The sequence below is a fragment of the Miniopterus natalensis genome, chromosome X (assembly GCF_054644295.1).
Source record: "Miniopterus natalensis isolate mMinNat1 chromosome X, mMinNat1.hap1, whole genome shotgun sequence".
Classification (NCBI taxonomy): domain Eukaryota; kingdom Metazoa; phylum Chordata; class Mammalia; order Chiroptera; family Miniopteridae; genus Miniopterus; species Miniopterus natalensis.
In genome coordinates this window covers 27,169,371-27,184,187 of record NC_142103.1, presented here as the reverse complement: position 1 = coordinate 27,184,187, position 14,817 = coordinate 27,169,371, and the positions used below count along the sequence as shown (strand labels likewise).

Genomic DNA, 14,817 nt, shown 5'->3' with positions numbered 1-14,817 from the left:
GCAGCCATGATTAAATTAAGAGATTAGCTGTATCCAGGAGATATCCCAATCAAAGCTTAATCATTGTTTAATAACACTTAGATATATGTGTCTTTCAGTTTTGATTATACATTCTAGCTATAATTACAAATCATGCATGAGATTTTAAGAATTGATTTTCTGTCTGTAATCATTCTAGTAAGACATTGAGGAATGTATTATTAATATGGAAACAAAAGACTGTGATGGGGTTTTCTGCTGGCTTCTAATTCAGTTATTTCCTAAAATTAAATGTATGCTCTTTACTTTCCCATTAAGTATAAGACCCAGGCAATAAAGTACATGCCTATTTTTCAAAGCAGTAAATGCTGGCTGGAGCCTGGAGTTTGGTTAATGTTTGTTTTCTGTGGTGAGAATACTTAGCAATTGAAATAGCTAAAGAATAGTACTGTTCTTCAGTTGATAGTATATTAGTCTTTCACAAAAGTGGGTCACAGGTTATAAAATAGAGCAAAGCTGAAGTCCAAAGGATTCTAGAATGGTAAAGGTAGAGCAATATATTGGCTTTTTCTCCACTTAAACACTTATGAATATATTTAACACATTATTGTATTTTGTGACTTTCTTTCAGCTGTATTCATGTGTAACATTTTATCTATATTATCTCCAATTTGCCATATTTTACGTGGCTGCCTTTCCTTGTCTTACTTTTGAAGTTACATTTTCACTTTCAATCTTGGTTCAGATTGATTATTGCTCAAATAAAATACATGGGGATTTTATTACTTACTAGCAAATGTAATCTGTTGGGCAAGACAACATTTTTCTCACTTGGTTGGGTCATAATGTCTGTATCAGAGTTAAAAAAGAAAAAAAACCCCACAGAATTGAGATTTTTAAATGGTATCTATATTATGGTAGCTTAATTCCAGTAAAATCCAAACTGAAAAAATGAGCACAAGTTGCTACCAACGTATTCTGTCTTGTTTTCTTGGTTTTCTTATTATTTATGAGGAAAGAGGCTGTTAAAAAAAACATATGCATAGATGAAGCTAAAAGATCAACTTTTTAATGCTTTGTCCCTTTTTTTGTGTGTGGCTTTCTAGGGGTTCTTAGCTTTGTCTTCTTAGTGTGGCCAAGTAGTGTCATATGTGCAGTGAACTTTATTGAAGAAACATTACCCAAACAGATATTCCCCTGAGAGTGATGTGTTTGAATGATTTCAGTCTCCCCTCTCCCATCTACCTACTAGGACAATCACAATTGTAATATTGGAACAAAATTTTTCCTGCAGGTCTGGGATGTGGGGATGATTTGAATGCAGTTGGTCTTTTTTTCTGATTCCTTCCTGCTTCTATTTATGGTGTATATGGAGTAAGTAGGGGAGACTAATAGCATGATGTTGTTTTGTGCATGTCTCTGTGTATGGTATTTGTTTTTTGTTTCAAAATACAGAAATAAAAAACAAGCATGGGATGAATAAAGACATTGTAAGTTGCCCATAGATGATGAAAATGGGGGTACTTCAGAGCAGTTCTTTTTACCTTTTCCTTGTATTTAGCCATTCTCATCATAATCCCTTTCCCAGACCCTACACTTCTGTTAATATTATTTTGTGCAGAAAATAGATTATTTGCTCTCTTATTATGACAGTCCTATTTGAGTGGGCCTTATCTTGTAAAGAATATTAAAAATCACTTTGGTAGAACTGTTGTACAAAATTTTATTTTATGTAATCTGTGAGGTCCTTTGGCCTTCGACAAAGAGATGTGAATTCAAGCTTGCGCAGTTGTTCTTAGAATCACCAATGGAACTCAGAACCTTTACTTTTCTCCCCTCCTTCCCTTCGTCCAAGTTGAAAAATGAAGAATGTGCCCTTTACTCATTTACCTTTATAACTGTTTAGTGCCAGATGAGAAGCCAATTATAATGATTCCTGTGCATTTCATTATAGACAGGGTTCCCCTTTGCTGAGAACCCTACAACTACTGATGCCAAGGGCCTCCCTTATGCACAAGACGAAGGGCCAAGGGATGGAAGTTTCTTCTTCTGTACTTCTTGATCAAAGAAATGAATAAAATACTCAACTGTTTGTTTTTAAAATATGTTCTGAGCACATAGTGAAACAAACCTCTTGGTTTTTAGTAGTATACCTTTTTTTTGAATCTGTAGCACAGGCTATGTTTCTAGGTAATATTCTTACTGGGCAAACCCAACCATCAACCCTGGCTAGAGAAACAGCAAAGATATCTCTGAGATTCCATCTAGGGCCTAGTTGCATTAGAACATATCAAAATACACAGCATCTAATTTTAAGGACTGTAGCTGATTGGCCAAGTGTGAATTTGTCATCTTATTCACAGAGTACTCAGTAGGTCCTAGAGCACTGGCATTCTCTAAATTTAGGACTAATAGATAAGGTCAGTATACTCTATGAACAATAGTTTTACATTACTTGAAAGTGTCATTCTTTATGGTAGGTAATTGGCTAATATCTTGCTTGATAAAGGCTAATGGCAGAAACACCCAGTAGAGGACACATGTGTCAAAAACTAATTTTTAATAGGATGAGTGGGAGAAATAACTCCTTCGAGAAGAGACCACCCAAGGGCTTGCATTTACCTATTGCTTTTTACCTCAAACATTATGTCCTTAGAGTATACATAAATTTTATTGGGGGGGGGGCATTAAACTGTCACCTTCACTTTTCTCTAACTTTTGTTGTTGCTGCTGCTACTGCTGCAGAAAAATGTGAACTGTGTTAATGCAGTTGTTGGTATTCAGCTCTCTCAGCCTGGATCTCCATATCAGAGGAGAAAGGAATAGGATGACCAGTTTGATGAGAGGGTGTGTTTAATTCTGAACTCAAATTGGGTCATCTTCCTGTCAGTACATCTGGAGGATGGCCATAGCAAAGCAACTTTTCAATGATCTGGAGTTTGAAGGAAAATTGTGGTTACCAAAATATCTTAATCAACTAGAAAAATGTAGTCACAACTGGTAAGGAAGATGTGAAAGCCTCGTGGCACACAGTAGGTACTTACAGATACATTTTGGATCGACTTGAACAGAAGCATTCAATTCCATATAATGAGAGAATGGCTTTACCTGAGGCTTTGACTTATAGTATAGGTTTATAGACTTATGGAATTTTCTGATTGTTGATGAGAGGAGAGCAGTTTGTTCTCACTTGAAATTCTTTTGTTTTAGAATTTACAGTCAGATGACTGAGAAGACCATAAAGGCAGAAATAGAGGTTATATGAGTCTATATTTCTGGCAAAAGCTAGAAAGAGTCAGACAACTTCCAAGTATAAGCAAAATAAGTTTTTGTGAAATTTATTGTTATATAATTAAAAATAAAATGAAATCTTCCTTGACTTCTTAAAAAGGGGATAAAATGTTTTACTTTAAAATGGTGGTTAAAAGTATGTTTCTGTGAGGATGTTCATGTTGTGCCTTTAGCTGTGGAGTGCAAGAGCACTAGACTAGAAGTTAGAAGATCAACAAGGTGCTACTGAAATCTCACCCCCTAAATTTATTCTAATGAGCTAAGATCAAGGAGAAAAATACCACCCCATGATCTCTTCTTTAATTGAAAGTGATAATCTAAGTCTTAATACTTTTATATCTATAATTATGTTTACTTCCATGAGGGAAATTGGATCTTGGAAGGAAGGGAAACTGGTACTGGAAGAATTGGCTTTGTCATTGGAAGTGGTATAGGAGTGGCATTAAACTTTGGAGTATAGGACAAAGTTTACAGCATGTAAGGAGTAGTCAGGGATGAGAGAGATCAGTCAGAAAGAATTTATGGCCAGAATGGAGCTGAATGAAAGACATTTATAGAAGAAGTTGAAGGGAAAATAATTTGAGGATTTTCAGTCATTGAATTTTATGTGGCCAAAGGCATAGCCAGTCATGAAATACTATCAAACTCTTTACTGTATGTGCAGCATTCCACTAGTCTTTTGGTGGGGGGCAGAGGGAGAGAAAATAAACAGAAATTTCCTGTTCAATAATACTTAATCTCATTGGGATAAGTAGATGGCTAAGCAAATTATGCTAACCTCATTGAACAATATATAGCTATTAAAATGACCAGTATTTAGACCATATTCATATGCAGAAATGTGAACATAAATAATATTAAGCAAAAAACTCCAGATGGTGCCCTGGCTGCTGTTGCTGTTAATTAGAGCATAGTCCTGTACACTGAAAGGTTGCAGGTTCCTTTCCTGGTCAGGGCACATATCTAGGTTGTGGGTTTCATCCCCAGCTGGGGCACATACAGGAAGGCAGCCAATTGATGTTTCTCTCTCATATTGATGTTTTTCTCTCTCTCTCTTTTCTCTCTCTTCCGTCCCCCTCTAAAATCAATAAGCATGTCCTTGGGTGAGGATAAAAACAAACAAACAAAAAATAAAATAAAACCTAGATCACAATGATGATAAAAATATGCATTTATAGTAATTAAAATAGAAAAAGATTGGAATGTTTAGCATGTATAATTAAATTATTTATTCCTAAAATGTTGCTTAAATGTATGATCAAAAATAAGAGATATACTTACGTGGGAAGAAATATTCTTACTCGGGATGCTTCAAATATTAATCTCTTGTAGAATAATACAAGAGAATTTGATTCAATATTAAACTTGCACAGTACAGGCCTAGGGGAGTCAGAGAAGGTCAGGGCCAATATTGGGTATATTGTAGAAGATGAGGGGCTTAAAGCAATCTGGTAGGACCAAAGTGAGGAGGAACATGGGAGGTAGACATTCAAAGTAAGGAAGGAGGAGCACAGTGTAAGTAATGGAGATGTAGGGAGTAAGGCACCTATGTCTAAGGAGAAGTGTAAAAATATTGGATAAAATATGTATTTAAATTTTTGAAAGATGCAACAAATTGTCCACTGAAGTCACTGTACCAAACCTGTATTTCCACCAGCAAAACATCAGAGTCCTCTCTCATTACACATTTACTAGCTGAATATTCTCAATTGAATATTTGCCAATCTAAACCCAAATGAAAAACCATCTCATTGTTTACTAAAATCCCCATCTTGGCTATGAGTATTTTTCTTGGATTCAAAGAGAGAGAGAGAGAGAGAGAGAGAGAGAGAGAGAAAGGGAGAGAGACTGAGGATTAGGAAAGCAGCAAAGCAATCTGGAACGGGAAATCTCTGGCCCTTCCATTAAGAGTTTGGGCAATGAAGAATGGCAGAGGAAGAGGAAAGCATATGAACTAAGACTTAAATTCATTATTTTGGTTGCTGCATACAACAACATCTGCTATGAATAAAATATTGAAGTCCTTTATGACACTGGCCCTCTTTAAATGAAAATGTGTCAGTAATTAAGCTAATTAAAATATTTAATGAATTTAAAAGCAGGAAATTCTGAAAACAGTTCTGCATGGGGTCTTGTCCAGCTGTGTAGCATCACCCAAATACAGAAAGAAGTTGCCAATCTTGGTATTGTGTTGGATTCATTACTGTCCATAATGGGAAAGAGTGAGAGAGAAGTAAGAAGAAATTGAGCATTCTATTAATTTTCATGTGATTTAGCATATCAACAAGAGCAGTCAAGAACTATAGTGAATGGACTTCTTTCTACTCTGTTATTTTGGAATGAAAGGATACTGTATATGCTCAAGTGGAGAAAAGCTTTGAATGCATATAATTTCTGCTAGTTTAGTTTCTATCATAACCCAACTCATGTAGGCATGGCAGTCTAAAGTGCATCCCTTGTGGCTCTGTTGACTTCTACAGGTATAATTTGCCCTAAATGAAATATGTGCTCTGCAAGAGTACACCATTACTGCCTATTTAGTTTGGTCCTAGGGGAGGCTGGCATCCAGAGATTTCTTTAAATAATGCATGACACTCCTAGTCCATTAGAGGAATACTGAATATGCAGGTTTAAACTTTTCTTCATATTCTGATTCTTGCCCTATTTCTGCTGCCGTATATTTATTTGAAACTATCATAGAGAAGCACAATGCTTTTTGAGGACTGCATCAGAACTCATCTTCTCTAAAAAGAAGTGCCTTGAAATTCAATGACCTCCCCCTAGGCTAAGAAGAGTCAGGCCCTGCCACTCTCTGTAGATATGACTTAGGAGACCTGTATTTAAGTGTACTCTCCCTAAATGGCTACAGACAAGAAACACATGGTTTTAAGAGGCTCTCATTAAACCCTTGAGATGCATGACACATATTTGGTATAACGGCTTTGTGGAGAAATGAGACAGTACTTGCCTGGAATTAAATTCTGCTAAGAAATATCATAGAATCATGACATTTGTTAATTTACCAAACATATAAGCACACTTTGTAAAAAAGCCCTGTACTGGGTACTTTTTGGTGATCAGAAATAGACAAAGCATGTTCTTTGCCCCCAAGGAATTTAGTAAATCATAAGGGAAGGGAGAAACTAACAAGCATTGAGTGTAGCTATATGTCAGCCATTTTATACACATTGCCTCCTCACACAAAGACACCAAGGTACGTAAGTCAAACTATTGTCTCATTTTACACATGAGGAAACTGAGGCTTTGAGTGAATAAATAATTTGACCACTTTCATATAGCTAGTAAGGGGTAGAACCAGGAATTAAACCCAGCTATAACTGACTTGCTAGTAATTCTCTTAAATTTTCTGTCATAGTGCCCCTTTGTGTGGGCATCATTATCCTTATTTTACAGATGAGAAAACTGAAGCTCAGGGAGGATAAGTTTAAGTTCACCAACTATTAAATGTCAAATCCAGGTTTTAGACCATGGACTAATTTCAAAGTTTATGCCCTTTTCACTACACCACGGATATGTCTTGTTTACAACTGTTATAAAAGGTATAAAATAAGTGTCATGAAAGAGATACAGATACAGTTCACATAAAAGAGAAATTATTTCCAGCTGGGAGGTGAGAGTGATAAGGAAAGAGATGTCATTTGACATTGGGCATGAATGGGAATAGTGATGGGGCGATATTCTTAGCAGAGGGGACAGCAGCAGGAAATGTATGGATGCCAAAGTGCAGGCTATTTTTGAGCACTAAGTAGCCCAGATTGGCTGGAGGATAGTATACAATTCAACTAGTTAGAGAGATATATTTGCACAGAAACAAGTAGCTAGACAGATGGTGTCTTGAGTATATAACTAGTTTTTAAAAATATAAAAAATATATTGAGAATCTAGAATGGAAATATAGGTTGAAGTGCTTTATGTTGGAAGGCAAGGGTCAGGGTTGGTGGGACATTCTAGTCTTGGGCTTCTAATGTTTCTGTACACATGCTTTCCATTTACTATAATAAGGAGGTCCAATCACAGCTTTATTTTCAATTATGAAAATGTCTTTTGAATAAAAGAAGCTACTGAGTAAGACATCACCCTCAATTATAAGTCAGAATGAAGTTTATTTATCTGTATTCTTCAATCTTTAGCCTCAGGGAATTCATGATATTTTAAAAAGTAAAGAAACTTGCTTCTGGTCATATTACCAGCAGGTGGCACTGTAATACATTCCTTCTATAGCTCAGAAGTACTGTGTTACAATCCTATGGCTGTCTTTGGAGTCTAACATGACAAGGAATAACAGCTTTTCTAGTCACCATACTGTGATTGGGCTTATCATAGGGTACACATGCCCTAAGTACCCTCCCCACCCAGCCACCCCTGATTCTGATTCTCTGGTTTGTAAGAGCTACTCTGCTTGGATGATCTCAGAACTACTTCTGGATCTTTCCAATTTTCCCAAAGAAGGTGATTATGAGGCAGAGCTCTAGTTACTTGTCAAGCATTTTTCAGTTAGATATTCAGAGGTTGAAGGCAGGGAAAAGTTATGAGGCTGGCAGATTTTTTTCTTTGGCACTCCCCCCAGCCACTATAATATACCGTGCTTCCTTCTTGGGCATCTAGCCATTACCAAAGCTGAACAGTATCCAAATGATTAATAATTTTCTTGACCTATCTCTCTTTTACTCAAAACTTTAATAGGCAACAGCTAGTTCATCAGTAAACCATTCCAGGCTGGTATGTTGGGACACTACTGAGCATTTGATGCTACTGAACACACCTTTCTTTCTTTTTTTTCTTTTCTTTTTTTTTTAATATATCTTTATTGATTTCAGAGAGGAAAGGAGAGGGAGAGAGAGAGACAGAAACATCAATGATGAGAGAGTCATTGATCGAGCCCACAACCCGGGCATGTGCCCTGACCGGGAAGCGAACCCCGATTGCCTGGATCCTAAGTCGACGCTCAACCACTGAGCCACGCCGGCTGGGCTGAACACACCTTTCTTTTTGATACCCTCTTCCTTTTTGCTCAAGTGACACCACTTTATCTTGAGTCTGTCCATATCCTTCTGGCCACTCTTTTTAATTTTTTTTATCCCTCACTCAAGGATAATTTTTCCATTGATTTTCAGAGAGAGTGGAAGAGAGAGAGAGAGAGAGAGAGAGAGAGAGAGAGAGAGAGAGAGAAACATCAATATGAGATAGATGCATCAATTGGTTGCTTCTGACCTGCAACCGAGGTACATGCCCTTAGGCTGGAATTGAACCTGGGACCCTTACAGTCTACAGGCTGACATGCTAACCACTGAGCCAAACAGGCTAGGGCTGGCCACTCTTTTTCTTTTCTTTTCTTTTTTATACAAAATATTCCATTTTTTATTTTTATGAATAACTTTCATTAATACACCAGAAACTGGCATGATTATAAAAGATACAAAAAAATCAGAAGAATGTTAGCATTCAAAAGAATTAAAATCTGAGCTGGAGGCTGCTGATCAGAATGTTTAAATGGTAGCTGAGATGTTTGCTAGGCTTTGTAAATAATTCATGTAACTCAGAAAATTTTAACTTGGATTTCAAAATCTACACATTGAGCTACAATATCCTGACATTTGGATGAAGAAACTTTTGCTACTGACAAACATTTGTTTAGGGTTACCTAAAACTCTCAAAGGGGTAGGTAGGTACATACATACATAGTAGATTTTTAATTAGCAAGTTAAGATTGTTTTGGTTAACTATGGTTTAATTACTTATTCAGGTAGATCTAAAATGCTATCTCAGTTTGTCAGAGCACAAGAGAATGCCAAAAGAAATCATTAGAATGGATCGATATAAATCCATCCCAACTTCTGGAAAACAACTAACACAATGTAACACCATCACAAAGAACAGTGCTAGTAGGAATAAGACTTATGGTCTAATTCAGTTTTCACTTTGACTTCTAGAGTATCTCTTACTAAGAATTTAGTGAAAAACAGGGAAATTCTACTCCTTTAACAACTGTCCACAAGAAGGAAAGAAAGAAAAGAAAGTAAATATAGAATAATAGGCCTTGTTGATTAAGAATCTGTGAACATCAATACATTTTAATACAGTGAATCTTTAGTCATACTTACAAACTGATGATTAATATACTACGGAACTTTACAAACATAAAATTTCATGTTACAGAACTCCAAAACCAATGGAATTAATGTCTTTTCCCTTTTATTACTCCTTCAATAGAAAGTCTTAAAACTGAGTCATAGAAATGCCTACATTTTTATATATGTCATTAAAACATGATTGTTTTTGTCAAAAGTATGCAAGAAACACTTTCAAATGAGGTCAAGGGTCTTCTCTCAAAAAAATGTTTTCAGTTCTTTGTACTCTAGGTTACATAAAAAAGAAATGAGAACAGTGGGACTCACATAATTTCTTTCTGCCCGCCCAATGTCATTCAACTCCCAATGTCTCAATGTCTCCATGCTAGGAAAGGATACAGTATTTAAGTGCTCTATTATAAAGTATCTCTAGTTCTGAGAGACAGCATTTTTTTTTTTTTTTTTTTAAAGACAGAGTTGAAACAGTGTCCCTTGCTTAGTGGAGATGAGCCACTGACTTCCTTCTTGTACCAGTTTTCCAAGATGATACTAAGTGAGTTTTTGCCCTAATATTTTTGCTTGGAGTTTTGCGGGACTTCTCTTCTTTGTGCACCTTCATGTGCTGCTTAAGATGAGAGCTCTGGCTGAAGCACTTGCCACATTCACTGCAGTGGTAGGGCTTCTCCCCTGTATAGGTTCTCTGATGCTGAATAAGGTGGGAGCTCTGGCTGAAATATCGACCACACTGATCACACTGATAGGGCTTTTCTCCAGCATGGATTCTCTGGTGCTGGATGAGATTTGAGCTCTGTTTAAACCTTTCTCCACACTCATCACATTTGTAGGGCTTTTCCCCAGTATAGACCCGTTGGTTCTGAATGAGATTAGAACTCTGAAAGAAACTTTTCCCACAATCAGCACATTTATGAGATTTCTTTCCAGTATGGATCTTCTGGTGTTGAAAAAGTGTCGAGCTCTGACTGAAACTTTTTTCACATTCAGTACATTTATAGGGCTTCTCAGCCAAGCTTCTTCTCAGTCTACTCAAGCTTGAGTCAAATCGAACAGTCATTCCCCATTTCTGCTGCTGCTGGCCTATTTTGTGCTGGTTCTCAGAGGTCTTTCCTTGGCTTGAGCTCCGTGAAATACTTCCCTTAAGTTTTCCTAACTGCATTGTGAGGAGTCAAATGTATTCTTTTTTTTGTTTAAAATATTACAGATGTCCCTTTTTCTCCCCAATGACCCGTTCCACCCCGTTCCTTCCCCCTCCCCAGTCCCTCTCCCTACCATTGTCTGTGTCCTTGGGCTGTGCATATATGCATATAAATTCTTTGGTTACTCTCTCCCCCTCCACCCACCCACCCTCCTCCATCCCTCTACATTCATCAGTCTCATCTATGCTTCCATGTCATTGAATCTATTCTGCTCATCAGTTTATTAAGTTATTTAGATTCCACGTATAAGCGAGATCATGTGATATTTTCTCTGCCTGGCTTATTTCACTTAGCATAATATTCTCCAGGTCCATCCATACTGTCCCAAAGGGTATGAGATTCTTCTTCTTTACAGCTGCGTAGTATTCCAGGGTGTGAATGTCCCACAGCTTTTTTATCCACTCATCTACTGATGGGCACTTGGGCTGTTTCCAAATCTTGGCTATTGTAAACTGTGCTGCTATGAACATGGGGGTGCATATATTCTTTCTGATGAATGTTTCAGGATTCTTAGGATACATTCCTAGGAGTGGAATCACTGGGTCAAACGGCAGCTCCATTTTTAGTTGGTTTTTTTTTGAGGAACCTCCATACTGTTTTCCATAGTGGTTGCACCAGTCTGCATTCCCACCAGCAGTGGACTAGGGTTCCCCTTTCTCCACAACCTCACCAGCACATGTCATTTGTTGATTTGTTTATGGCAGCCAAATGTATTCTTAACAAGTCTACTCGCTTCTTCTGAACTAATGTTTCTCTTCCTAGAGCTACACAGCTCAGAATTTCCGCGCCCGCCACTGCCCCGGCTCTCTCCCTCCTGGCCACTCTTTTTCAATCTCCATCTTTACCTCATTTTCTTCTGACTGTCCCTAAAAAGATATTTTTCACCAGCATTTCCTCCTTAATATGCCCTTCATAAACCACTCTACACCTTTCCTGAGTTTCCATTCCCTTGGTATTAACTACCCATTGTTAGTGCTTCCCAGCATTGATTGCCTATTAGAATCACATGTGGAGTTAAAAAAAATACTCTTGTACACGTCTTACCCCCATAGATACTGATTTATTTAAGCTGGAGTGAGGTGCAGGCATCAGTAGAGTTTTTTTTTATTTGTTTATTTGTTTGTTTGAACTTTGAGGTGATTCTAATGCGGAGCCCAGGATAAGAACAATCTCCAGATCTTTCATAATTTCCATATCCAGTAATCACAAAGTTCTACTAATTCTACTTCTTAAAAAATCCTCCAAATCCACCCCCACTTCTCTTCATCCAACCTGCCACTGACCAAGTTCAGCCTTTTATTTCCTTCCTAAAGACTCGTTGCACAAGCCTCCTACCTGGTCTTCTTGTCTTCAGCTTCCAGTCCCTTTTAAATTCTCACCCATTTTCCATAATACTTGCAGATGGTATTTTTACTAGTTTATTTGCTTTTAATTATATATATGGTCATGTCTTTTTCCTATAAAATAAAACTGCGTATAAGATAAAGTTTAAATGTCTTCTGCCATACGTTCTTTGGTAGACAAACTCCTTCTTAATTTATTCCTTAATTCATTTATTCATTCAACAATTAAATAGGCCACACACCCCTCCACACACAAGACATCCTGGGTTATTCATCATTCCAAAATTAAAGCTGTTCACTTTCCCATCTCTGAATATTTTATCTTATACTTTTCTTCACTTGTGAATCCTTCCCACATTCTCCGCTTTTTGATAATCCAATTCATCTTTGAAGACCCACCTCATAAGTTATTTTCTCTATGAAGCTTTTCCTGGGTTGCCCCTGCCCACCCACCTTTTCCAGGCAGAATCAATTGTCCCTCTTCTGTGCTCCTATAGTATTTGTTTATAGTTCTATACTGGAACTGGCCATATTATGATTTAGTTATTTTTATGTCTGTCTTTTCCACCGCACCTGTGAACTCTTCAAAGGCAAGGATTGTTTCCATGAATTTTCTGTACCTAGCAGACTGCCTTGTACATAGTAGTTGATCTACAAATGTTTATTGGATGAGCAGAATAACTGAGATAGGAAGTCATTGAGCAACCTTGAATTAGCAAGTTATTTCACCTCAGTTTGGGATTGTGGCCAGAACACAGACTGCCTACCCTCAGGTTCTGCTGTTTCAGCGAGAAGGATTTATCAAGTGCTATCAGAACCCTCTGCAGCTCTATCCTCATTTGCAGAGTCTACATTCATATAGACTTTATGGCTTCTAATGAGCATTTAATGTATAAACACCACCCATTTAAGCTCAGTCTCCTCAGTGTTCAATGACTTGATGTATTTATGACTCATGTGTGTGAACTAACTAAAGATATAGCATGGGAATGCAAGTAAGTATGTGGATTTGGAGGGGGCAGACCAATTGCTTTCTTTTTTATTTTTCTTAAGCAAAAGTACCATCCATGTAGCCTCAACTTAAAAAGAGCCTCAATAAAATGCTGTGTAAATGAACAGCCAAAGTCCATTTCGGCCATTTAGGCCGTGAAATCCCATATTAAATTTATGCCTTTGCTGCAAATTAGGCAAAACAACATGAATGGCAAAACTGGCAACAAGCATGTTTTAAACTTTTGTAGTACAAACATTTTTGTCATCCCCCCCCCCCCTTACACAGCCTACTCAGTGGAATGACAATATAAAGGAACTAGACCTCAATTGTCAGGGGAGTGGGAGAGCCTGGTTTTATCAGCATGCTGCTATATCAACCAGGTCAAAGTTAGCCTTTTATAGAGCCTCTGCATCTCATTCTTCCTTTTTACTTTTGTTCAAAGCAGTCTTCCAGCTCTTTGAACTCTTCCTCAATCATTAATTTCTCCTTTAATATCAGACCCCTGACCTCTTGTACCTTTTTGCATTTTATTTAATGCCTAGGTGTTATCCTCACATCCTTTGTGTTAACTATTGCTTGGCCAAAGCTGTTGCTATTCATTTTGGCTTGCTTTTCTCCTTAGAATTAATTCCATTTTCTTAAAGAGCTGACCAGTTAGTGAGCAGATGTCTAAAATCTTATTTTGAGTTTAAGAAATCTACCTTAGATCCTGATTAGAAATTGAATGTCATAAAAATAAAAACTGTACAGTGAAGGGGCCTTTAGGACACATGTATATTTTTAAAAATCCACTCTCCAGCCATGTACCTTTGTTCCCTCCTTTTCTAGTTGTCATCTAAGTGAGCCCCTGAATAGCACTAAAATGTGGTTCACTGACTTGTCCTGCTGATTAGAAAAATGAGCAGGAAGCACATCATTTATGGTGAATGTAATGATCAGAATGTTAGAGCAAAAACATCCTTAGAGGCTTTGACAATTTGTTGCCAGAATGACATTTGTTTTTGCAGTTGTTTTTCAGTCAGTCAGAAGAGGGCCTTTCCTTACTTCTTAGAAGTTGTGATTCTGACCCTAGTGTTCTGAGGCCAGGATGTTAGGTTTACCTCTTATACATACAAGAACAGGGAAGAGAATGAGCAACTTCATGTCCTGGATAATCTCACCTTTCTCTTTTATAAAGAGGTATTAAGATATTTATTTCTGTACTTTTATTTCCTGAATTTTAAGATAGAGCTGTCATATCCTCTGACCTCTCAGGGGTTTGATTAGAAGGGTCATGTATCATCAGTCTTCTTGGATATTCCCCCTCACATTTGCTTGGTACTTTTTTTGTTGTTCTTTATTAAGAGCTTTGTATGCCATTTTCACATTCTTGATTATTGATGTTGCTTTGAATGTCCATTTGGGAAGAAAATCAGTTTCTTTTCCTCCCTGAAGAAATTGGAGTTTGGATCTTTTGCATCATTTTGCATAAAATTAACATGTTGATTTTATATAAACCCATAGGTTACAGGTTAATTTACATAAACCTGACATTCAAGAAGGTAAAGACCTTGTCAAGGAAAATAAAATAAATCAAACCAGATGAAACCAAGTATATTCAAGCTATTAGAAAATGGGGTGGGCAAAGAGGAGCTGTGGGGTAGAAATTTCTTATAGTTTAATTCACAAAAGGAAATAGGTTATCTAATCCATCCTCTCACCAGTGTAGGAATCCTTTCTAGAGCATACCACACAAATGATGGTCCATTTCACTGTTTTCATTTTCAAAACCTAGTTCCTAGTAAAGCAACCTCTTTATTTTTGAAAATCCTTTGTTAGGTAGCCAAAATATGTCCTTTGGTAAACTTCTACAAGTGGATCCTAGCTATGCCTCCTGGAGCCTCACAGAATCAATCTAATCTAATGGA

General features: G+C 37.2%; 2 protein-coding genes across 2 annotated transcripts in view; one reads left to right on the top strand and one right to left on the bottom strand.

Annotated features, from left to right (window-relative positions):
• Positions 1-14,817, top strand: part of IL1RAPL2 (interleukin 1 receptor accessory protein like 2) — an 892,733-nt gene that overhangs the window by 47,006 nt on the left and 830,910 nt on the right. The gene's annotated exons all lie outside the window — the stretch shown is intronic.
• Positions 9,842-10,533, bottom strand: LOC107537079 (uncharacterized). Its single transcript, XM_016213013.2, has one exon. The coding sequence runs from the start codon at positions 10,531-10,533 to the stop codon at positions 9,856-9,858; it is 678 nt and encodes a 225-aa protein (XP_016068499.1). The 3' UTR covers positions 9,842-9,855.